The 27,265-nt window shown below is 33.0% G+C and overlaps 2 protein-coding genes and 2 pseudogenes across 2 annotated transcripts; 1 reads left to right on the top strand and 3 right to left on the bottom strand.

The window, feature by feature from the left end:
- The first annotated feature begins 507 nt into the window (after nucleotides 1–507).
- Nucleotides 508–2,885, top strand: LOC100779928 (uncharacterized; annotated as a pseudogene).
- On the bottom strand, nucleotides 2,780–4,906 carry LOC100779391 (inositol oxygenase 2-like; annotated as a pseudogene).
- Nucleotides 4,907–7,932: 3,026 nt separating this feature from the next.
- Nucleotides 7,933–11,731, bottom strand: LOC100778863 (F-box protein SKIP14). The gene is made up of 2 exons (XM_003524112.5): nucleotides 10,170–11,731; nucleotides 7,933–9,105 (listed from the first exon to the last, which is right to left on the bottom strand). Exons 1-2 carry the CDS (start codon nucleotides 11,025–11,027, stop codon nucleotides 8,572–8,574), a joined length of 1,392 nt encoding a protein of 463 aa, XP_003524160.2. The 5' UTR covers nucleotides 11,028–11,731; the 3' UTR covers nucleotides 7,933–8,571.
- A 7,084-nt stretch (nucleotides 11,732–18,815) lies between these two features.
- On the bottom strand, nucleotides 18,816–24,538 carry LOC100791472 (signal recognition particle subunit SRP72). The gene is made up of 6 exons (XM_003524833.5): nucleotides 24,278–24,538; nucleotides 24,058–24,194; nucleotides 22,179–22,531; nucleotides 20,697–20,793; nucleotides 20,338–20,619; nucleotides 18,816–20,219 (listed from the first exon to the last, which is right to left on the bottom strand). Exons 1-6 carry the CDS (start codon nucleotides 24,405–24,407, stop codon nucleotides 19,230–19,232), a joined length of 1,989 nt encoding a protein of 662 aa, XP_003524881.1. The 5' UTR covers nucleotides 24,408–24,538; the 3' UTR covers nucleotides 18,816–19,229.
- Between the last annotated feature and the right edge of the window lie 2,727 nt (nucleotides 24,539–27,265).

Raw genomic sequence — 27,265 nt, 5'->3', positions numbered from 1 at the left:
TAGTAAGGTTACATCTCCACAAATTAGTATAACTTATATCATTAGTGGACAAATAAAGGCATGAGAAATGAGTGAGTGTCTGCTTAATATATTTCACAAAATAAATTCCCCTGTACAAGACTTATGTATGTTCTTAACAGTTTTGTTTGAAATGTAAGATGTTTAGTTACTTACTTCAAAGTTTCCGTATTAAGTTTGAAAAACACCTCAAGTTCAAAAGGATAAAATTTAGTTTGCCTGGTATTTTCTACCTATGAAAAATTAGCTCAGATTATTTCTACCTTGATCTTTCTTAATACTTTAAAAATATTTTGCAGGGAGAACTAATTTAGATATGAACCAAAATACTAAAAAGAAAACCCAAACCTGAAAGATGTCCCATAGTCTTTAATCTGGGTAAAATCATATTGTTTATATGAGATCTTAGCCTCTCTCTCTCTCTTTTTGGGTCCATGATTTATACATCTATTCAAATTTCAAAGGCTTTACGACAAAGGGAAACCTGTCAAATAATTTTTCAAAACAAAGTAGACTTTTAAAAAATTACTTATATAAAAAAAATAGATAATGCCCAATTAAGATAAAGTGTTCTAAGATTTAGCCAGAGCAGTGTCACCGTTTCCATGGTTCAAAAATGAAACAATGGATATTATTATTTGCTTAACCAGTAAAGAAAAAAAAGTCCAAGACTAATTGGTCCAGACCAATGGAAAAAAGGGTTTACCGGTGGCTCAAGCAAAGGAAGAGATCACAGATTGGGTTGATATTTGAACTGTATCACTTAATTCTTTGCTTCATACCCCACGAAAAGTCAACCCCACCTACTCTGTAACTCATTCCTAGGATTTCTACACCTCGACGAATCCTAGGTACTCTTGTTTGTTTCATTTGATTTACGTTAGCATCCACGAAAATCTGGTTGATTTTTTTTTTGTGTGTGTGTTCACTAATGAGAAATATATTTTCATTATTATTGTTATCGTTCTTTCCGTCTCTGATTTTTTAATGTTTCTAATTATCTGATTTTGCCGTAGTTGTGAAGTTGAATTGTGTCCATTATCATTGTTCTGCTTTCCATGGTTGAGGATTTTAAGCGAATTAGGAGATTTGGGTGGGTCAGTTTAGGTAGGTCTGGGGAGAACCTGAATTGATGAATTATAAATACTTCTGTTTTGTACTCTGATTAAAACAAAAGTGCTTTTAGTTGAGCAGAAGTAAATGCACATTTTATGTGGCAAAATCTGGCATTTCTATTTTGTGTTGTGTGAATGTGAGTGTCAGTATGAGAACAGCAGCTAGTGTACCAAATGTTTCATAGTTTATGCATTGCTGTGTTGTTGTTCCTCTTTTAATTTAGGTCTTGTTTGGATTTGTAAACACTTACATAAGAGAAGAAAATAAGAAGATAAAACGAATTGAACTTGAACCTTCTCCCATAAGTTTGAAATCAAATTATGTACTTCAGTTTGTTGTTCCAACATGATTAGATTCAGAGGCATTATCCAGACAGCATTTGTATCACCATCTCCCAAGAGGAAGCATGCAAAAGGAATCTCGAGAAATTTTACCATATGTGCCTCACCATTTATTCCTTTAGTTGACCCTATAATTGTTCACTCCCCTTCACTTCAAGTATTGCCTTCCAATCTTTCGCTGGCCGATGTCCCCCAACCCCCAACGGTCAGAGGAGTGGTTTGCCCTTCGCAAGGACAAGCTTACTACCGGCACATTTGGCACTGCATTGGGCTTCTGGAAAGGGAGTCGTCGCCCTGAGCTCTGGCAAGAGAAAGTGTTTGCATCGGAGGCACAAATTATGGAAGCAAACAATGCCATGGCATGGGGAACACTCAAAGAAGCAGTAGCTGTAGAACAATATAAAAAGATCACAGGTGATGAGGTGAGCTCAATGGGGTTTGCAGTTCATTTGAAGCAGTCTTGTTACTGGCTTGGTGCCTCCCCTGATGGTGTTCTTGGGATACTGGAAGTCAACTGTCCACATAACAAGGGCAAACCTGAGGCTGGCTTGCCTTGGTTGAGAATGCCTTTCTACTACATGCCTCAAGTCCAGGGCCAGATGGAAATAATGGATTGTGAATGAGTTGGTTTGTATTGTTGGATGCCAAACGGAAGTACTATATTTCCTGTGCTTAGGGAACGTGACTATTGGAACTTGATACATGATATGGTACGTGAGTTTTGGTGGGAAAACGTGGTTCCGGCGAGAGAAGCTCTACTGTTGGGTCGTGAAGAAGTGGTGAAATCATATAAGCCTGCATCTACTCACCAAAAGACAGGATTAGCAATTGCTAAAAGCATAAAATTAGCTCATGAAACAAAGCTATTTTGCAGAGAACTTGCAGGCCATGTTGAATTTTATAGCTGATTAGAGTTCAGAAGTAATAGGTTAAGCATTCATTTTGTATCCAAAACATTTTCATTTCCCAATGTGTTAGTTGCTATCTGAGACGGAATTGGTGCTTAAGCTACTGCCTTTGGCACACTATTGTCTTCAAAGCTAACAGCATTTGTATAAAGCTAACGGCATTTTACACTCTTAAGACGTTTCTGGGTGAAGCTTTTGTGATATAGTTGTTTGTTTTTATTTTATTTTTTGAGGAACTTTTTTTAAAGTGGTTTTATTATTTTGAAAATTTTCTCTTTTTGAAAACAGTGTAGCTATTACTAAATTTTAAAAATATTTTTTAAACAAAAAATACTCTCAAGATAAACCGGTGAAAAGATTAATTTGACTGTTATCGAAAAAAAAGAGAGATTTTTTTTACTTGCATCTCCACATTCCTTTATCTTTACCATTTGAGCTTTGGCGAGAAATACTGCAAACACAAGAAGAAAGAAATGAGTACTGAAAATAGCTAGCAGTCAAAGGATAGTTATTTTTATTAAACAATATCTAATTAAGATGTATGCATCTGAAAAGTTTTATTGCCCACTTTCTCAATGAGCGACATATATAGTATGGCTTAACTTTTTCAACATCAATTTGCACATTGCTCTTACTGTAGAGATCATATTTGTTGTGTTTTGTATTGCATAATTTATAAGAAACATAATCAGTTATATGTTCGGTCGTCATGTTAAGGTGAAGACAAGATATAAATTGATATGTTAAAACCTAAAGAAAAATAATTAGCTTACTGAAATATTTCTAGCCACTTCAAGTTCTTAACATCTTCACTATACAGGTGTTTGTACGCTCCTGTCTGGTACAAAGTTGCAAGATTATATATATAAATTGTAAATTTCATGTTATATTGTTATATATTTGAGAAGGGTTATATTACTTCATAGTAGAACTTAGTAAAAATATGTATGATGAAAAGAGTGTTATCGGATAAGGAACAATGCCTTAGAAAGGTAAAGTGGTGGTGCTTCCCTTAGCAACCTGCTTATAGATCTCAATGCGTTATTAAGTGCATAAATTAGATAACGAATAATATATAACATTTCCGTCTCATTTTTTTTATTATTATAACATCAACATCTGTATGGGATGTCGGATTAATATTTGCATGTTCATATAGACTCACCAAATATATGTACTCATCATGTTCCCACGACATCATCACATTGCATGTCCAGTTCGCATCCTTCGAAGTACTACAATTAATTCAAAGAAATATTTTTTAGCTGAATATATAATCACAAATATTTTTCATTTATAAGGTTTCTTTTATTGAGAAAATTAGTAGGTACATAACTTAAAGTAAGTATTTGCTAGCTTCATGAAAAGCATAACCAAGAGGAAACAAATCTTCTACAACATATAAAATGGTAAATTGATTATTTTTCTTTTTTGGTTTGTCAGTAGATACATACGATACATACGTGTGTATATATACATGTGATTTTCAGAATTTTTTATTTGTACGAATTCCATTTACATAGCCAAGAAAATAAGTTGAAAGGTCAATCATGAATAGTATTAATTAGTGAACAACTCTCACCAACAACAGCCCATTGAAGAAGTCCACCGAAGCTTGGGAAGGAGAAGAACCTTTCCGAGATCTATAAACCAACGAAAACCATCAAGTCATGATCAATATTGCTTTCAAGATAAAATTCTTCTCATTTTTTTATGTTGAAATTTTGCTTCTTTGAAATAATGTAAATAGGTGAAAGTAATATAGTTAATTAAGAATTAGTATTTAAATAAAGTTTATATATGTGTGATGGGTACCATGAATGGGAGAAGTCAAATGCAACCAATCTTCATTAGGGTAGTCCTTTCTAGTAGCTTCAGCTGTCTGCAGGACATGTTGAATTTGAGATTCTTCTCAATTAGGATCCCTGGCATCCACAATTTTATCAAAAGCATCTCACAACACTCCAATATACCCATTTCCACTCTATTCAATTTCCCATACTCCTCCCTCATCTTCTTAGCCTGCAATAATTTAGTTACATATAAGATATAAGATATCACCTAAGAGTCATTGTAAATATTAATTTGTGTATGCTATTAAGTTTAAGTTTTGATATTTGATAATACCATACTGAAATACAAAATAAACACACAATTATTTGACATTGTTGAAATCAAACTTGCTTACAAATTCATAAGTTTGTGTTGTTGATAGAATTCTTCCACATATTCTTGTCTTTCGCTTTCACCATAATAATTTCTATTTTTTGGAGAGAGAAAAAAAAATTGTCTTAGTCGTCACTTTGCATGGGATTATATGAAAAGAACTAATCTTTAAAAATGTAACATTACAATTGAATGCAAACATGAAAGAACGATATCAGGAACTATAAATTCATCATGTGAAGGTGATTTGCACAATGGGAAGTCACCATCCAACACCAACTCATTGGTGATTTCCTGAGGATGTTCATTGTTCTCCTGAGCTTGAGCCCTTGTTGGTTGTGGTTGCTCAAATGACATTTTTCTTAATATGAGAAGTAACAGTAGCCAAAATGTTAGGGAATAAGAAAATCTCAATGAAATTGCTATGACTAAACTGGTTGTGGAAGGGAGTATATATAACCTGCGTAATTATATTACAGTCAATCATCATCAGGTGGAAAATCTCTAAGAAGGGAAACTAATGCTGTGCTTTATATACTGTGTTGACATATTCGGATGCATGGAATTAATTGATACAAATGCTCTAGCTGCTCAACTTACGTGTGACTGTCAATCAGGGAGTATAAAGGGCCATGATTGGGAAATGATTGTGCATGGAATTAATTCGATGCCTCATTTGTTGAAATTTGCAGCTCAAGCGGCAAATCCTGCATCCTCTTTATAGAGTTTTCGAGTTCAAGGTTCATATCATCGAGTGCTCCCTTCACATGAAGAAGCTTTTTTAAGCTTTCACTTCTTGACTCTGCAGTGCCTCTTCAAGAGTGCTGGGCTGCTCACTACATTTATTCCCAGCTTAACAATCTGCTCTTGAAAAAAAAAACATCATTATGATGGGAAAACAATAATGTCAACTTTCAATTATGTATAGCAGAAAAATCTAATGAGAGGTTTAAAAACAAATTACTGTTAAAACACCAAGAGAGTAACTGATACAATCAATCATTAGAATAATTACTCGTGATTGGTGAAGCAACAACACTTGCAGCAAAATTAACAATGATTCAAACCTAGTGTATCAGGACTTGATTTATCTCCAAGGTAATGTAGCCATAAAAACTCAATGCTGCAGTATCTGAACGCTATTTAATGTAGCTTCACATCGCACCTGCTACAACATGGATTGAAAGTTGGCCTCTCCCACAAGTACCCCATCAAAACAAACCTCGATTGGTTGGAGCCAAATGAGCACAAACAATATCAGCTGGTAAGGTTTACTGAATTTAAAGAAATAAGGCAAAAACTTGGTGAAAATGTTCTATCTTTTTAAATTTGGAGCATTTGTTTCTAGCACAATACTCATTATTTTAATTGTGCTTTTTAGTTTCTCCACTTAATTTGGAATAGAGTGTTGTTCAGAACCTCTTTATTGGGTTCTGTCATGGTTGTTTCGAGGGAGTTATCATTTGCATTTGCTTGCATTAGCCACCCAAATACAGGAAGCCATGATCCCTTCTAGGACAAGTTATCAGTAAAATCGGTCAAACTGCATTCAAAATTGCTCAAAAAATAGAAAGCATACTACTCAGATAGAGATAGATACACTGGACACGACACAGACATTTCGACATAGGTAATGTCTAAAATATAAGATACGGGAACACCACCGCATACACACACAAAGAAAGAGATTCTAATGAAATGAAATATAAGTAACATATAACAAATATCTAAATTGATAGTATATTCATATTTTTAAACCAATTTTCTATGTTTTTTTAATGTATTAGTTGTGTAAAGGTAACGACTTAAGTGTTCAAGCCAATAAATATATTTTTAAATCGGAAACCTAATAAGTGTCAAACAAGTGGCTGGTTTAGAAAACATTTACAAGCAACTTTTCCTTTTGCTAAAAAATTGTAATAGAAAGTAGGAAAGCATACAAACAGAAAAAGTAGAAGCAGATCCTTTCTCTTCAACTTAACCTTTGTCGTTTTTCTCCTCTGTGTCTCTTGTGTTTGGTTTAGATGGTAGAAATAGAAGATTTTTTATTTATAATTAAAACACATTGTAAAAGATGTAAATCTCACATAAAAACATGAAAAGTCTAAAATTCGTCTCTATTTCTCTATCCTAAATCAAACACAGCCCATGTTTTTATGCTCCTCCTAGCTAGTGTTTCATTTTTCATCATTCGTAGACAAACGCATACACTATACAATTGACCAATATTTTATTATATTTTTATTCAATTTTCATACATCAAATTGTTCATTGAATTCATGATATGTGTAGAATGGAGAGTGCAAGAATAAGCCAGCAGATGAACCTTCAACTATGTACACTATCATGTTATAATAGCTTAGCAACATATGTATAAATGTTCAATAACTTAGCAGCATTTTTAAAATGTTACAAAAATAATTTTATAAATATTGCAATAACTTGGCAACCTTTTTAAAATGTTACAAGAACATTTTTATAAATGTTACAATAACTTCACAACATGTTTTAAATGTTACAAAATGTTTGATTGGTAACATTTTTAAAATATTGCAATTAATATGCAAAAATGTCTCTAAAAGCCTTTAGTGACTTAGGCTTTATCCTACCTCGGTGAAATGTCGCAAAAGTATGATAACAATATTTGTTCATAATTTTATGATATTTTTTAAATGTTTCCAAAAGCATCTTTTGTTGCAGTGATACTAAATTATACTTTTGTTAATAAACACATAAGCCATTTGTTAATACAAAAATAACAAGATGTTCCTTGGCGTAAGGAATCCAAACTCAGTTTGCAACCAAAACTTGAGGTCATCTTTGAACGCAAATGAGGTTTTAGGTGGTTTGAACGTGAAAGCATGCACATTCATAGCACTCCTCCCAAAACCTTACAACCAAAACAAGGCAACAAAAACGTAATTTATGGTTTTTGAATGACTTTTACCACACCTTTTCATTTATGCTATGCCTTAGTTTATTTCTCCATTTTCCCTAGCAGCAGAAAGCAACAATTAATTGTTTTAATGCACTCATCTTGGGCAAAAGGAAGAGAGCTAATTGTTAAAATGTCATTATCCTTATGGATCCCTCATAGTTAAGGAAGAATAAATCAGGATAAATGTCAATTTCAAGGTGCACGATTGTAATTATAAGAGAAATTCTAGATATCATACAAATTAGATAAAAATAATCAAAGGATACATGTAAACACAGGAATCATTCCATTTTTGAAGATGTCCAACACAATTACCCAACAGGTTAGACTTCATAATCAAAATATTAAATCATTCTTTATTTAAGAGACAATAGAGGCCAACATAACAAGAAACTCTTTCAATACGGAGCAGGAAAATAGGAACAGAAACAAATTTCCCAGAACATACTCAAGTATAAAATAAATAGTATTCATTTTAAGGTCTTAAGTCCACCATAAATGAATTTCACTTGATACAAGCTAAAGCTAAAAGTGACATAAGCATGGATATCTAAAGACATCATAATACCACTTTCCTTATTTTCTCCTCCAAGGATGGCAAAAATAAAAAATAAAGGTACATACACCACAGCCTGGCATTAGTGAATTTATCAATACAGCTAATGAAAAAGTAACCATAAGTCTAAAGGATCAGAGTGTTCAAACTGGTTATGCATGCATTAGAGCCAATCACAAATGTTATTAGAATGTGATGTTGCAAAGCACAACGCCCCGACTGCAGCCTTCATAACCTCATAATCACAACGCGCCACGTAACTGAAAATCCATTGTATGCAGTAGGTGATCAATAATAATCGTGGTAATCATCTGGTTCCTGCAGGTTACACTCTAGTAACTGCAGGAAACAAAAAAAATGAACGCATTTCCCACTTTCTCTACAAGAGAACAATCCCTGAATGAATCCCACTTCCAAGAGACCAAATACAGATTGCCACACAACTCCAACAGCACCCAACATTTCATAGGACTTCCATAGGAGACTTTCTCCTCACAAAGACTTCTTCAACAAGATACTATGACAAACCTAGCTTTGCTCATGAATAACAGCTGATTTATCTGACCCAATCTTCCTATCTTCTCTTTCTGAACATTTGACTAGCTGCTTAGAGCAAGAAGAACAAAGCAATTCCAGACAAAATGTTTCCTCATATTCACTATCATTGATGCAGCAACCACACTGGCTACACCTGGGTATGCATAGAGTGCATGCCCTGCAAATCTGAGTAGTGTGTTCCACCCCTTGACAACTCTCCGCCGGGCAATCATACACAAGCCTCAAATTCTGGCATAGTGGACAAACTTCAATGTCTATGACTCGATCATCATCACAGGAAAGATACAAGTTGCCCCTGCAATAATAGTGTGGTTTGTGAGAGTGCTGGAGCAGCGGACCATCAGCCCCCAACAAGAAACTCAGCTCTTCAAAATGCTTTTGCGTAACACCATAAAGACCACCTATGTGTAAGTGCTTCAACCCTTGGGTACCCATAGAGTTGTAAGCTTTTAAAATCCCCACAATACCCTCAATACTGAGTCTTGTGCATCCTGGAACACTCAACTGCATAATTTTGTGGGAAAAATTACTTAGTAGTAAAATAGGTACAGAAAAAAAATCTAAACCTGAGCTGAGCTCCTCAAGTATTCAATTGCTCAGAGAAGTTATTGCAATAAAAGTTGACACGGGCCAGGGATTAACAAGCAGACCAACAAGGAAACAATAAATCACATGATACATGAAACTATAACAAACATTGTCAAAATTACTTTAACGATCCAAGATCTGTAAAATCCATAAGAATTATTTAACCTGAATGGCATCTAAGCAGTAAAAGAAGCTTGTGTGAATCAAAGTTGACAGTTGAAGAATTTTTTTTTATACAAGTTGAAGAATTAATTTGCCCCAACTAGATCAACGATTAATTCTTCCCTTCAAATAGGGGATTTACTTCCCATACAAGCCACAAAAAAGTATAGCACATTTTTTAACAATGCATTCATTGATACAAAGAGCAAAACAATAGAATATTAGAACAGTAAGGTCGGCAAATTACCAACACATTCATACAGTTGGAGTCAAGCATATACTGCTTAATTATTTTTGACTAAAATTAAGTATTTCATATACCTACATACCTCTAAAATAACCCCAAATTGATTTTCTGTAATGGAAGACAGAAAAAGAAATCCAGAAACAAATACTTATGAATGAAGATGGTGTAAAGGTCCAATGTTCTGCGCACAATTTACAGACATGCCAAACTATAAAAGAGACGTGCAAACAAGTGCCCTAAGGGTAAAAAAATCAATAAATAGAAAATGATTATCAGGAACCAAATTGTAAATTATTATTACAGTGCCCTAGTGTATTGAAAATCACAGTGAAGGAGCATTAATGACACTTATAAAATCTTCTCACGTTTGATTCCTTAACCAATGTCCTAAAGACACTTTTAAGCATCTGCTATAAAAATATAGAACAACATTCAACATTTAATCAAAATAAAGCAAAAGCACCAGCTAACATGATCCAATTACACATAAAACCACATTTGCATACTTTAGATGAATCTAAATTTCAATTTGAAATTAACCAACAGACACAAATTGCTAGTGCATGCTCACCTTGGTTAACTTGGGATTGCTTTGAAGAACCCGCTTCAAACCATCATCTGTTATCCTGGTACACTCGACCAGGCTCAAGCACTGAAGATGACCTTGAGCCCTGTTGGTCAATTGGAAAAGAACATCATCGGTAATCCTCTCATTCAAAGGCGGATCCACATGAATACTCCTCCATAAAAGCGGATCCCCACAAACCGTGGAATGCAAAGATTTACACACCCTTTCAACAACAAGCAGATCAGACAAACCCAGGTAACCAAGAGAAAAACTCAAGGCCGGGTGAGGAGCAAGCTCCTCACCCCCACTTCCTCCTCCATCCGGTCTCGCAACATCACCCCTGCCTGCTCCTCCAACCCGTCTCACAACATCACCAGACCTGCTAATAGCAGGCAAACCCGACACTTCATCATAATTATTAACAGATCCAAACCCAAAATTGCTCGATGCAGCAGCAGCCCCATCATTTCTCACAGAACAACTCTCGCCAAACCCTCTCTTCTCCTCAACACAAGAAGCATGGAACCTCATAGCATTGTTCCAAATGAAATTCAACCCAGCAAAAAGCTGGTAATTGCCATCACTCGCCCCAAGCTCATCCCTTCGGTACCCACCATAATCAACAATCTCCAAATCCTCGAGCCACCCGGTGATGGCTGTGACGGTGGTGCTGATGTCCATGCCGAAGGGATCCGAAGGCAAAAGATCGAGAATGTCATCGTGGTTCGCACCACCACCACCCCTCTCTCTCCCATAATCAAAGCAATTGTCAACAACACTCTTCTCTGGAATTCCCATCCTCATCGGCGAAACCAAATTATCCTCAGAAAAAATCGGTCGATGCGAGAAATTCAACGCCATCGCATGTATCTATCTACCTATCTATGTACACAACCCTAAATCAATAAACAAACCCTAATTTTTTTCGAGACGCTTTTTTTTTTTTCTTTTCCTTCTCAGAATAACAGAAGGATACAAGATGAAAAGGAAAAAAAAATATAAAAACCTAAAAAAAAAAATTTAAAAAAAGTGTGGCACTAGCAGAGATCTAACAAGAAAACCCTCGATTTCGGATGGCAAACTAAAACGACGCACCAAAAACTTCACAGAGTTTCTTGCGAATAACCCAATTGACAATAATTTCCCTAAAAACAACAGCTAGAATATAATCAGAGGACGGAAAATAGAATCGAATATATCCACAGAACAACAAAAATAAAATTACAAATCGAAATCCCTACTCTCTCTTCTTTTTTTGTTTTTGTTTTTTGGTCTCGTCAACAACCGATAGGTCTGAAGATTCAAAGGGGAAGGGGAAAAGAAGATAAGATAAGGAGGGAAAAGGAGAAGAACGAAAGAATTTGCGTGCGAAACGAAAAGGAAGAAGATGAAATAAGAGAGAAACCCTAAATTGAAAATAAGAAAGAAAGCATATAGGGATGGAATTGGAATCCTGAAGAAGGAGTTGCGAAGGGAAAAGGGAATCGCGTTTCCCCTCGGGTGGGTGCCGATGCCGATCGAGTTCGCGGTAGCGAGCGAGAGAGAGAGAGAGAGAGAGAGAGAGAGAGAGAAAACGAATATAGTATATATATATTATGAGGAATAAAAAAGAAAGAAAGGTGGGGCCCAAGATAAAAAATGAGAGAGGGTAACGGTGAAATGTCGAGTGTAATACGGGGAGATTTAGAAGGGTGTGTGGGAGGGAACACGTGGCGGCAAAAGAAGAGTGCTTAGACACTTTCTTCGCATCTCTTATGTATGTGGCGGGAGAAGGAATACCCCTTCTTCTGTAGCTACCTTCACGCTTCTCCTAATCTTTCTTTTCTTTTCTTTTCTTTTTTCCTCTTATTTCCCCATGTATTGTTAAAGCCAATCTTGAATAATTATCGACAAGTGCTTTGTTCAAATTCAAATAGAATTGAGTTTCAGTTTTTTAAATAATAACTCAAATTTAAATTTATGAATCAAAATATATGCTTGAAAGATCTATTAAAGATAATCTTCCAAAAGAAAAGATTCATAATTGATTGAAAAGTGAAAATTTGTAAGATCAAATATTGTGAAATGATATTTTATTTTGTAGTTATTTGTGAAATGATATTTAATGTTTCTAAAAATTGATAACTTGATTTTTGTAAGGTAAATGGATTCCTCCTAATGTGTTGCATATTTGTTAAACCTACTCTTTTATATGAATAAAAAAATGTTTTAATAGTTTTATGTGTACAACTGTCATTGATTTAGTTTTTTAGAGATAATAAGTAAAATGTATAAAAATAAACTGATAAAATCAGTTAAATTGATAATTTTTAAATAAGATATTTGTTATTGTGATATTAGTATAAAATATTCATCAATTTTATTATTTTTAGTGAAATATTTTTTTAATTATATTTTTTTTATTCACAATTCAAATATGAGACATTATTCAAGGAAATCAATCATAAATTATTCAGACCAATAACTTATTCATAAAGTTATAGTTAGTGTTGCTCTTTCATTCTACTTCAACAAAATATAAAAAAGGTCAAAATTAAAATTTTAAAATACTATCTTCTTACTTTTGTAATTGCAAACAAAATAACATAAATCTACGGTTAAAATGGCAGATATTATTATTATTATTATTGGGTTGAATTTAGTCGATGTTTTAAATTTAATTTGTTTGTTTATCAATTAAATTTAATATTATACCTTCTTTGAATATCTTTAAATTAAACTTCACTTTTGCAAAGTTAATATTAAGTGAGTTACAAAAAGAATCGTTCAACGTGTCATTTTAAAATGTAAGTAAAATAAATAAAATATTACAATAACACATTGACTGCATTTTTGTAAATTAGTAAGTTGAAATGAATCAAATCAATTAAGTATTACTATTATTTTTGGTAAACGACATGAAACAATTTAAAAAATAAAGAATAATCATAAAATGTAAAAAGAAAATATTTTTTATTTTCAGTATAATTGTATTCGTATATTAAAATATTTCAAAATGAAAATTGAATCGTAAAATATTTTTTCTGGCCATTAACAGGGCATGCTATTTATCTAAAATATTTGAATTCGATTTTATAAGTAATAGTAATTTTTTAAAATGTCATGGGCGATGTGAGGGTCCGCCTTACTCTCATTGACACAAAGTTTGTTTAAATTGTTTTTACTCAAAATGATAACATGAATAAAAAAAAACATTCATTCTTTATATTTTAAATCAAAAATACTATTTTTTAGTCATATATTTTTTCATAAAATTATAATATTTTCAAACCTATTTTTAATAAAAAAAATCATTTTAAAAAATTCAAATAAACAAATTCGTATTGAAGCAAGAATGTGATTTAGCAAAGATAATTAATTATATGTATATGAAAAATTAACAACATTTAGCATTGTTTTAAAATTTGATATTAAAGCTTTATCATTAATGTATATTAAGAATTTAACAAGCATGCAAGCATTGAAAATTTTTATATTACCAATTAATTTGAAATCATTCTTGCTAATTATATTATAAAAGTTAATAAATTTATTATTATGTAATATTTTGTGAATTGATTAGATTGTAGATACCAATTTTCATATTCTCGTAACATGTAGTATTATTAAAAGAATAAATGTCTTAGATTTGAGATTTGGGGTATGTTTGTTTGTGTTTTTCTGGGGTCCGTGTATTAGTTTGTGGAAGTTGGAAGCATAATATCAGAAGGTGTTAGGATAGGCTCATGGTTAAGAGACAGGAGTGGGTGTAAGTGTAATCAATATGGTACGAGAAAAACACATTGGGTGCACTATGAGGTTGTAGTATTGGAGTTGATTCTTTGTCTGTCTCTTACCTTCTCCAACTTTAAGGTTTGGTAGGTTTCAATTATCGAATTCATTATATGCAAAACTCCCACCAGTTTCCTAAACAAATTCATACAGTCAGACAGATGCCATGTCTATTTTAAAATTTGATATCTGTATTTTTTTTTTAAGATGTTATCAGTGTGATTAATCTCTTTTAAAAAGTTTAATTATCACTGTTGAAATCTTTTCTTTTAATTATATTTTGTTTCATTTAAAAGACTGAAACCGACCCTTTACTTAAGAAAATTAAATTAAATTCAGTGTCACAAAAACTAACTACCGGTTGGTTTTTTTATTATCATGAACGACTTGTTCGTTTGTTAGTTAATTATGCAATCTTTTATTATCAATCCTGTAATTAAATTTAAAATAGAAAACTAATAAAGTATATTAAAAATGAACGTTTATATATTTGTCTTTCTTCAAACAAAATTATATAAACGAATACAAATTTAATTCGCAAGTTAATGCTGGTCCGTGTATTTAACATAAATTCCACCAAATTAATTATTTTTTATTCTAATTTTTGTGTGATTTACTGATTCTTTTCATTTTAATTTATTAGTTAATTATTTTTATTTATATGTATAGGATTATAAATTTGTGTGATATTTTGAGTATAAATTAATATTATTTTATTTTATTTTATTTGTCAAAATATTATTTGTTTGTTTACTTGTTTTCGTGAGTTAAATTGATAAAAATTAATTAAAAATAAAATTATTTTTGGGTTAAAAAGAATTGTTGTGCTAAAGAGATTCAATTAAAAGAATCTTACTTACTTGATATGTTTTGAGGTTTTAAAAAGTTATAAAGAAATAAGATACTGTCATACGTAAATGATTAATGTGGTTATTGACAAATTTTCTTGACTTGCAAGACACACAAAAAAATAGAAATATTATTCATAAATTAGTATATACAATTAGCAAATTACAGTAGCTTCCTAGATTTTGTGTAATTATATATATAAGTATCACATGCTTTTTAATTATTATATTCATCTCTCTTTTAAGAAGTATCTGTGTAATATTTTCAAACTTAAAGGAAGCAAGATTAGTATAGGGAAAACAAAAAAGGTGAAATTGCATGTGATTTAATTAAAGCTTAGGAGATATTACTTGTAATGTAGTCCTTGATTTTGCAAAATAATAATAATAATAATAATAATAATAATAATAATAATAATAATAATAATTATTATTATTATTATTATTATTATTATTATTATTATTATTGAGTCTCCAAAAATTTAAAACCATCACAAATTGACACTTTTTAGTGTTTTCAAGTTGTTATTATCTAATTTTAAGGATCTAAATATAAAATTTTATTAGCTCAAGGACCCGATTACAATTTTCTTTTAATTTAGAAACTTAATTAAAAATTTGCAAACAATTTAAAGACCTAGTGATTAATATAATTTTTTAAAAATAAAACAATTGAGTTAATAATATTAACGTTACTCTAAAGTGATTAAAAGTGTCATTCTGTACTTCATAGAAAAAAAAAAAGTGTCCTTCTGTAAAACTACTGTTTAATAAGGTGAAAGAAAATGGTTCTCTCCATAGAATAAAAATTGAAGCTTAATTTCCCGTGATCTCACGTGTGTTGTTTTGCGGAAGATTGTATTATTATTTTCCGGGGCTACCAAGTAAGAGGCAATCTAGACAGGCTTGATCCAGAAGACTTTTGAAAGAGCAAATGGACAAATTAAGTAAAAAATAAAATAAACTGCGTAATTCCATATTAAATGAGTAGAAGATGGTTTTGGGAGTAAATGCAGTAGAAAATTTGGGGAAAAAAAATACTTAGGACTTCCCAACCAAGTGTTTGATTTTGTGTTGGACAAAGTCAAGAAGAAACTAAAGGTTGGAAGGAGAAAGACGTTATTTAGAATAGGAAGAAGTTATAATAAATTGCATTATATTATTGCCCAAGCATTTCCCATCCCATCTTATGTAATGAGTAGCTTTGCACTTCCAAAATCACTGTGTGACCACATTGAATGCTTAATTAACAAATTGTATTAGAGAGGAAACTTAATTGGCTTAGCTGATAAAGACTTGCAAACTTCATTGGTGATTGAAATAGAGAAATGATTTTCAGTATTTTTTCTTCATCAGAGGCACAATGTATATAAATACCCTTTGGAAGAAGTATGAAGGAATCATTGTTTGGGAGGTTCGAGGGGTACACCTGTGGACCACGAGCCACCACATAAGGAGACCTGACACCACACTCTAACCCAAAACCTTAAGGCTCAGGTTTATGGGTCTTCTCCTCACTTATATGGTGCTCAACCTTTCCACTTCTACCCGATGTGGGACTTCACCTCACACTTGTAACCCAACACATCTCCCCCTCAAGTGTGAGTCTCTTCCACATGATAGCCTCCCCTCGAGCGGAAGTCTTTTATCATTCACGAGTATAGCCATGGCCACCTGCGATACTTGTCCTGCCCGCTAGCCATTCTGGCCACCCCGCTCCACCTGCGGGGCACGCTGTACCGCTAGCCATTCTAGCCACCTGCGGTACTTGCATACTCGTCTGAGCCGGTCATCAACTTGAACCATCGGCTCTGATATCAATTATTAGGGAGATTCGAGGGGTACACCTGTGAACCACGAGCCACCACATAAGGAGACCTAACAATCATGGCGTCATGTTACTCATATTTTTTAGAATAAAAAATTTGTGCCTTATATCTTTCCCTTAGAAAAATAGTTTAGGTAAGAGTCCAACTTTTGGGTGAATGATAATATATCCAATGATTTTACTTTAAACCAAAACTAGACACATTTAAACTTCCTTATGCTCTTAGTGAAACGATGATCAAATGCGTGCACGAATACATTTAAATTGTTTATTTTAAGATTATATAACGTGATTGATGGAAGAAAAAGACATTGGTTTTATTGTTTAAGCATGTCTGGTAATTTAAGTTTTAATCTTTTATTATAAATTTAATAAAGAAAATAACATTTTGTTCATGATATGTATTATTGTATTCCACATTTTGGGTTGCTTGCAGAGGCAAGGTAGCAACACGTTGGAAGTCGGGACACGAAAACTCGATGTAAGAAACTGTGAAACACCCCCAATGAAAGATGGCCTTAGTAAAATGATAATCAAATGCATGCTTCTTTTTTTTTTTTTTTTGGAGTAATCAAATGCATGCTTAGAATGTGGTATGTGTGGATAATGAATTGCAAACATGAAATTATCGATTTTTATTTTTATACCTTTCATGGGTATATATAGAATGTCATTTTGTTATTAAGAAGTTTTTTTTTTCCCTGTTCCTGTCACGGAAGATTATTAGAAGACGATATGAAGATTCATTATGTCTGACTCGTTCAAAATTGTATTCTCCCCTCTTTCGTGGATGTCAAGTGCTCAAGGGAGTAATTACTTAATACTTGCTTGGATCAAAAGACAGTCACTTACTTCAATTCATGGATGACTCTTGTAAGCTGATGCTAATTTTTCAGACAGTGATGTTAAGTGGTCATTTTTCAACCCAATAATATAACCGATCGACTATATATCCAGAACATACGGTAAATTATCTAAAATCATATTAAAATATGGTAGGTGATTTTACATAAATTTTCACATCTTTTTTTTCATATTAAGAAATTGATTTAGATCCAAAAACTTTCACATAAATCATATCAATACAAAATTCATTTTAACCAAAATCAATTTTATAAAATTAATTACGTATAAAAGCAATTTTTTCTCACGCTCATCCAAACATACTTATTGGTCCAAAACCAAATAAATCTTTAAATATGGGGTACAAAGTTAACTCATAAGTCGATTTAATTCTTGAAAAATACACAACCCTTTAGTATTAGACCTAGAGAAAAATGATATTAAAGTAGACTAAGTTCTTTCTTAAACTATATTAGTTTATTATGATGAGGAGAATACACTTTCTATTTGTTTGTTCGAGATTCTAGACCTTTTAAAAAAACCAACTTATTTACATTTTAAATATATATTGCTCTATAATTAGTGATATGAGTGTAGATTCTGATACAAGCAGATGATAATGACCTCGATCGTCTCCATTGACTAACTATTAAGAATTTCTTTTACTTTGAGTTAGCAGAGAATGATAAAGGAGGAACTAGCATATTTACAACACACTGACACTTTTTTTTATGGTATGAAAATTGGAATTCATTAAAAGTAGAACAAATTAAGCTAGACAATAGGCAATAGCATAAGTTATGCCATGTTACAAAAGTGTGATACAAAAGTCTCCCTAGAGCTATACAGCCCAATTAAAGCTACATAACCAAAATTGAGGTTATATTACCTAATTCAGTAATAACAATAAAATTGCAGTAACAATAATAAAAACAAGAGACCCTGATTATGCTACCAATTCAGTATGGAGTTTTGAAGATCTAGTGTCAAGATGATTCATTAAAAGTTGCTATGTCTCGACAACTATGCCCCCATAAAGTCAATCCAGACTTTGACACTTACTAAACAGGGACACAAGAAATGAGTCAATGAGAAGGTGATAATACCTGAGATTCGTAGTACCTCTATAGAGGGAGTAACAATACACAGGTAGTTGATAAGCAGTGGTAATTTTTCTTTATGGCGCGCACAAAAAGAGACTATCCTTTTGGGTTTCTAGGGTTGTCACTTATATGGATCTCAGCCGTATGGATAAGGTTTATACTAATTCGGTAATATATGATTACCCCTACTCAGTGCATTAAAATTACACTCTTAAAATAATTAGTAAAAAAATGTTGCAAAAGAATATAACATTCATTTGACAAACCATCAATGCGACATCCTATAAGTATTATAATATACAATCTTTAAGTATTCAAACTTTGATACATTATTGTAATATATAATTAGAGAATAGTGCAAGTTTACGCCCACAATATACTAGAGGTCTGGAGGCATTGGAAAAGAGCACAGCCAAATCAAAGAAAATAATGCGTTCAGCAACAGAAAGGTGATATTTCAATGATTCCCATAAACTCAAACAAACTACGCACGACAAACTTGCACATTGATGCTTGCATCTAACAGATATACTCATTCCTTGAACCAAAACTGACGGTTTTGAATTAGAACCCACAGACCACAGTGTATGTATGGACCCTCATCTTAGTCATTGAAAACAGCATTAACAAATTGTCAAATAAAAAAGTTCATCAAAAACCATGATCCTATTTAATTCCTCGATTTCTTTCTTGACTTGGATGAAGGCTTGGTTTGCTCGGAAACTGCATTCTGCGCAGCTCCTTTGGAGGTTCCCTGGTTTGATTTTAGATTTGAACTGTTAGATGAGGCACCAGTATCATGCTTATCTCTAACTACAGCACCTTGAGACCCTCTCACTTGAGCAGCTCTTTTGTCCTTCCTCTTGGGCCTATATGTTGATCTCTCCCTCTTGGGAAGCCACCTTTCTGGATCTGGGGGAGGACCTGGATTTGCAGGGTCAAAACCTTTAGGATACCTTGGCTTTCTCTTTCTCTTTTTCTTAGATTTTGTTTTATTCTTTCCTTCCTCATATGTTTCAGCGACACCAACACGAGGAGCATCAACTTGTTTCACTCCAGAAGTACGCTCCAAGCTGTCCACATCAATTCCCTTTAAACCAGGTAGAGCATTCAGTTGCTTTTCATAAAGCTCTGCCTTAGCAACATCCATGCGGGCAACTGTTGTTACCAGCCCAACTAGTGCTTCTATGCTACCCTGGCTTTTGACGAGCTGCTCATAGAGTTGAGCAGCTTCCTCTTCCTTCCCATGCCTCAGCTTGAACAAAGCAGCCTCTTGCGTTATAGTATTGAGCTTATTGTCCTCAGTCATAGCATTGGACCACCATTTAGTTGCATTGTCAAGCACAGCAGCTGCACCATCAATGTCACCAGCTCGTTCTTTTAAAGACACAAGGGTGGCAACAGTAGCAGGCATGTGTTGGATATCCGATATCTTAGTCAGAGAATCGGCCGCAATATGTGGGTGGCCAGCAGCAGCAGCTACCTGAGCCCGGGCTAAGTGAACAACTTTGGACTTATCAGGGAACTTACTAGCAAACTGTGCTAGTATTTCCTCAGCCCTTCCAGCTTTGTTCTCTCTAACCAAGAGGGCAGCTTGCAGAAATATTGGTATGACACTTTCTGGAAACATGTCTGGTAATGCAGAAACAAGTTCTCGTGCCTACAAATTTTAATAGTACAGTAATGATCAACAGTATGCTCCCTTGCCCAGTTTCAAAAGAAAGAACGGATACACAATTGATGATTCAAGAAGGACAAGACAGAGAAAGAAGAAAGACCTGCTCATTCTTATTGGCATGAAGAAGTAAAAGAACCCTATTTGCATATATTGCTTCCTTTTCTTTTGCTGAAAGTTTCAAGTCTAGTCCAGGAGCTAGTCGAAAGCTTTGATTCTCCTTGTCTTTTAATCGATCAAGTTTCCTTAGGCTATCAGAAACATCTTTTGGACCTTTCAGTGAAACAAGATTGTTCACAGCCACCGCAATTGATGATTCATCAGCCATATCTCGTTTAATCACATCTGTATAAGCTTCAATAGCATCTTGCTTACGCCCAAGAAGCTGTTCATCCATGATAAATTAATATTTCCAGCTCTTTGAAAAAATAATACTTGTTTGAAGGAGAAATAAACTTTTACCTGCTGAACATAGGCTAATTGTACAGCTATAGGAGACAATTCAATTTCTATCTCATCATCAGCCAAGTTATCTTCCATCAGGACCTCTTGACCAATTCTGATCCAAAATATATGAATAAACATAAGTATATGGCTTAACTTAATAGGTTATCAATTAATGAGTAAGGAAGTAAAACAAACAATGACATCAAAGCAAATTTAAATTTAAATTAAAACAATCAACTATGAAATTCAGATTGTGCCTCATTTCTAGTTTCCCCATATTTTTCACCTTTGGATCAAGAACCATAGCTCCCAGATCAGAGCTCTGGTACAAATTTGTTTGGACGGATGTCCCCCAAATTACAGTCAAAAGTTTCTCACTCGCACACTTGTCAAACAAGAAAATTAAGATAGAAACACTATAGAACTTCAAGTGAAAATGAAAACAGAAAACAGCCAAATCATTTTCTATTTCCAGTGAAAATGAAAACAGAAAACAGTCAAACCAAATACCTCCTTAGATTTCCTAAATCGCCAACAATACTTAATAAGGATAACCTAACCATACACAAAACTAATCCTAATCTCAACAAATCTCTACTTTGATGAATGTCTTGGAAATTTATAACAGATCCAGCTTGAGAACCAAGCTCCTCAAAATCAAATGGAAGAAGGAATTGTTATCTTCCAAAAATCACAAACAATAAATAAATACTTATGGTCTCTCTACTCACTACTAGATACACATAACCTTATCTGTCACCATTAATGCTTCTAAGATGTCCTTCACATTACCCCTCGAGTAGAAGCCTTTCCTCTGGTATTCAACTTTTACTGAGCATCAAATCCACTTTTAACAAGAGCCACATCTTAATCAACATGTTGCTACACAACAAGCTACATGACTTTTAACACCATTCATCAACTACAGTTTATCCAATCTTTTTCCAAGTCAAACCATCAAATCTAATACCACTTATTAGGATCGAGGGCATCCAGATTCAAGAAACACCAGGGAGATTTGAATCCAGTGGGCTTGCCAAGATCACAGCAATGGGCCAGATACCATATCTCAACCCAAAACCATGAGGCATTATGTTCATGGATCTTTTCACTTTATATGGACCTCAATTTGTCCATGCTTTTCCAACGTGAGAGTTCTTTACTCACACCCCACATTCCAATCATATTTGATTTCCCAACTTAAAGGACCTAATTACTATTGGTGAAGATAAAAAAAATGTAAGTTTGTACCATAACTTTCAAGTGCATTAAATTTCTAAAGAAAGTTCTAGAATTCGCAGGTACAAGCTCCAAAAGTGCCGTAGATATGGTATATAGCAGCTGATAAGTCAGACATGCCACACTCACATTCCAGTGACAAAGAGGGGGTGGGGAGGAGATTGTTATACTATAGTATATTAGTATTATATATTAACCATGAAAATGCAGGTAAATTTCTTCAATATCATGATTTCCATAATCAAAATAGCATATCACCTTCGGCCTGACAATAAGAGTTGTTCTGCATCTGTGTACTCATTCCTTGCAATTAATGAACAAGCAGTGTTGTATGCCAATTCAAAGCTGCTTGTTGCCTTAACCCGAAGTGAATCCAGCATTCCTTGAACTTCAGATGACCTGCCAGACATAACTAGAGCAGCAACAGAATTTATTTCCATGTTATCAATCTTGGAATTTTGGAGCTTGCGGTAGATATCTAAGCAAGCATCCATTTTCCCAAGACGATACAATATCTGACATTCCAAAAGCATTGTTTCATCATTGCTCTCTTGTCTTTTCAAAGACTCCAAAGCTTCATCCAACTTGTTTTGTCTGTATAAGCAGTATGCCTATTTAGAAACAACAAAGTAAAAAACAGCAATCAATGGTAAGCATTCATCTTTTCTATTAGATCATGCATGAAGCAATGGTATGAAGAACTCAAACAAAGTTTTCTGTGAAATATGTACATGCTTGAGTGCATGAACCTTTCAAAACAATTGAATCTGTATGGTTTTCTTTTAAAAGAAGTGGAGCCTGCATATGGACTTGAATTTGTAAAAAGAAAACAAATTATACAGGCACAGTGAAATACTGAAACAATTAATATAACCAATTAAAGTAAATCAAATAAATGGAAAACAAATACATCAAACACGAACGTGCAAAAAATAACAAATCACCTAAAAATCAAACTATTTTTCTTGACAATCGAGTTCACTCATTTATAATTTCCTCGTCTAAGTATCCAAATAACAAACATCAGTTGGAAAAAGCTGCTAAGAGTCCCACATACAGCAGCAGAATGGTTCAATTTCATAAAAAAAAAACTCAAAACAAAAAGGTCAGACTTCAGTATCAGACATTTGATAATGACTTAATAACAATTTGCTTGTTTGAGTTTGATTGGACGAATGCTGCCTAAATCTTTTTCCTTCCTCCTTCCTCAATTTCTCTTGCAGTCACAAGTTCACACTTACTATGACACTAGAGGATAATCTGCACTATTATTCCCTTTTCTCTTTCCATCCTAATTGTAAAACCCTTCCTTGTCTACTAACCTAAAACCCTCCGTTCTTATTGTAGAGTTTCAACCCAAAAGATAAGGTATATGCATATTGGGAATTAAATTTTTATCACTAAGGTTCAGGTGGCTTAAATGCAAAGTGAAAGATTGTATTTTACTAGATGAAGATTATTTAAATATGTGCATTGAGAGTTGTTTTTGTTTTAACTTTCAAGATAACTTATTTACTATAGTTGGTAACAATCTTCACTATAAATAGAAAAGAGAATTAATGGAGAAACAACACATGAAGAGAGAGAGAGTGTGAAACAAAGTCATTTTGTTGAGAGAAAAATGTCTTTGTGTGAAAGTGTTATCATTTCTTGTAACTATTGAGTGAGGTATTCGGATTTGTAGAGTGATACACTATTTAGGTGGGTTATAATTTTGTAATCATTTTTGTGATAGTGAAATACTTTTTGAGACAGTTACTTGGACATAGACAAGAGGTGTCAAACCACGTTAATTCTTGTGTTTGTTATTATTATTCCTATGGTGTAATATTTGTTGTGTTCTCACGATCCTTTGTGGGTGTGCGTAATTTTGTTTGTCGGAGCGTTCATTACCCAACACTTATTAACATGCTTTTTGCCATTTCCATCCAGTATCCCGCAATTCCATGCTTCTTGCACTTCAACCAGCTTTTTATTTTATTTTATTTATCTCCAATTCAATCCCTAACCTCTAAACACACGTAAACATTTGAAATCTACAAAACTCATATAGCAATAAGCACATCGTCAGATCCGTTTTTCAATTTCGACAATTAACCGACGAAAAAGCAGAAACAAAAGCGGAAAATTGACGTGCCTTGAGGAAATGAAAATCATCGAGCTGCTTCTTAGAGGACCGAATGGCGGAGAGTGTGTCCTCGACGCGGTCATTTTTTATCAGCGCGACGACCTTGCATCGGAGCGCGTCCTCGTCGCCGGGAGCAATGGCGAGAACTGCGATGAGAAAACAAAGGAAGGTTTAGGATATGATAAAAACGAAAGGCGTTTGAGAAGAGAAGTGAGATTAATTGACGGACTCTGATCCGTGAGCCTGACGGCATTGTCGTATGCGGAAGCCTGGATGTGGCGGTTGAGCGTGGTAAAGAGATCTTCGAGGGCAGGAGGAGGAGCAGGCTGCGACGGCGCCGGTTTGGGCTTCGGAGCCATTAGGTTTCAGGCAGCGAACCAAATCTCTGAATCGTGCCAACGCCAATTGACTTGCGTTCTGTTGAGTTGTGTGGTTCAGTCGGGAAAGAAGACGGGTCGGGTTTGGCTGCGGGGGCTTTCTTTGTGTTGCCTAACTTTTTTTTTTTTAATATCCAATTTAATCTTTCAATTCTAACATTTGTGTAAAAAAATGAAAAAATAAAATTTTATTTTCGAATTTTCAAAAAATGCAATAAATCAGTATTATTATTAATTTTCTTCCACTGTTTTTTCAAATAAGAAAGTTACAAAATTTCGTATAAGTAATGTACAAATCCAAAAATAATTGATAAATAAAATCATATTGAATTTAAGTTATTAAAACATAAAATATATAAAAAAAAAATGAAAAAAAAAAGAACATAATATTAAAAAATATATAGATTAGAGATGATTTATATTAATATAACTAAATAAAAATATTTAAATTGTCTGAAAATATCTTTACAAAATATTTTTTTTCTTTGGAAGTATTAATCTGGTTGCATTATTCCTTTAACTTAAGTTTTTTTCTTTTTGAAAATTTTGCACATGCACAAGTGAACTATCTAAGCACTTTATGTCACTTCATCCTGTTATTCATAATGCCATAAAAATAGTATAGATAATAGTTATTATTATTCTTCTTACTATTATTATTACTTAAAAAGTCAGCTTGTCAAGTTTAACAATCTTTTTTTATAGTTTGACTTTGACTTTTTTATCTAAAAAAACTTTCTAAAAAGTTTGACCTTAACCTTTATAGTAAACAAGCCGAGCAGAACCTTAGATAGGCTGAGCCATAAGCCCTTGACAAGCGACTCGACTCATTTTCATCTCTAGTAGGTATGTGTGACATAAAAGTGATGATAAAAAAAATAGACTAGTTTATCACCAAATTTTTAACTGATTAATTGGTTAGAAAACTCTAAATTGACAAAACATATAACCTAAAGGTTTGTCTTTCTCCTACATAATTGAGATCATTTTTTTATAATTAAGTGAGATCTTTTATAAATTTGAGGGTCGTGAGATTTTAATTAATTTTTAAGTAAGTATTTTAATAGTATTTTATTTTAATTTAATAATTGAGATTAATCATTATCATTTTAAAAAAATTCTTATATGATGCATTGTGTGGAGAGAGAGAGATGGAGGGTTTCAATATAAAAAAGAAAGTAAATGAAAACTTTCAATGATAGTCCTTGTATAACAATTAAAATAAATTGAGTGGGATTAAAACTCAATTACGAACACCTTTGCGAATTAAATTGAGAGGCACAACACTAAGTCTATGTTTGGAAAAGATTTATAATACATGTATAATACTCTCTCATTACTCACGCAGAAATAACACTAGCTTCTACGTTTTCTGTAAACTTGAAGTATAAATAAGCAAGACGTAGATGATAAACGCAGATCCAAACATGCTATAAATGGATTCTAATGTATAGAAACTGAATAAATGATGCTCACACACTCAAATATATACAATAAAACATTTTATATTATTTTTAATTTAATTGCAATAAAAAAGTAGATGAAAACTTTCAATAATAGTCCTTGCATTACGATTAAAATAAATTGAGTGAGATTAAAACTCAATTAGTGACACCTTTTATATGAAATTGAGAGGCACATGCACCACTAAATGATGTCTAATGTATAAAAACTCGAGTAAATGATAGCATCAATTTGAGGTGCATGCCCTATGAAATGGCACCCCCAAATAGTCAAATACACAGATTAATGTAAAATAAAGGTCCTTGTATTACAATTAAAATAAATTGAGTGAGATTAAAACTCAATTACTGACCCCTTTTATGAAATTGAGAGGCACATGCACCACTAAATGATGTCTAAAGTATAGAAACTCAAGTGAATGGTAGCATCAATTTGAAGTGCCTTATGAAATGGTGTCCCCAAACACTCAAATACACGTATATTAAGTATTAACAACTTGATGAGTTAGTTGCACATAGTGAAAATCAGTTAACCAAATGATGTTTCTCATGACAAACTATCAACAAGAATCTCTATTTAGATTAACATCTCCTCCAATCTATGTGACAAAAAAACTCTCCACAATTTATTTGTTTTTACACTTTTTATGTATTTTTTTATTACACTTGTGCAACCGTATACCTCTCTTCCTAGCTAGCTTGGCACATTCAAATAAGGTGCATCAACTTGGTACACCACTCTTCCTAGCTTGGCACATCTAAATAAGGCGCATCAGATAATGGGGCAAAAGTTATTATTTTCAATATTCGGTCAATAAAGACAGAAGAAAAATGCTTTCTTGTGCAATTCTAGTGTAAGAAGTATGTTTATTAGGAAAATTTAAATATATATTGAGATTATCCTAAAGTCGTTTTAAATTTTTATTACTGCCCATAAAAAAATTATTACTACTAATAATTGTAAAATAATTAAGAAAAACAAGGCCGGCTCGTTTTAAAATTATAAAATAGCGTTGATTATGACATGAAATACTATTATATTACATATATTTTTATGATTTTAAATTTTCTAATGGAATATTATATTTTATTTGTAGTATCCTTATTTTTTCAGTTTTAACTTTTTATTATTTTGTGTTTTTAAAAAATGACTAACGCACTCTTAGAGTAGACATGTTTTCAATGTTTCAATTGTATTTATTTATCTTAATATTTTTTTAAAAAGTGAATAAAAAATAATATATTTATCATCTTAAAATTATATAAATATTTAGTATTTAAATATAATAAAAATTAATAAAAAATATTGTTGGGGAATTTAAAATTATTCTTAAAAACTACCACCCCTCATCATGTTCATTGGGTCCACTTGCGGAT

The sequence above is a fragment of the Glycine max genome, chromosome 5 (genome assembly GCF_000004515.6).
Source record: "Glycine max cultivar Williams 82 chromosome 5, Glycine_max_v4.0, whole genome shotgun sequence".
NCBI lineage: Eukaryota > Viridiplantae > Streptophyta > Magnoliopsida > Fabales > Fabaceae > Glycine > Glycine max.
The sequence above is the reverse complement of the archived record's forward strand: the minus strand, read 5'-3'. Positions and strand labels throughout refer to the sequence as shown.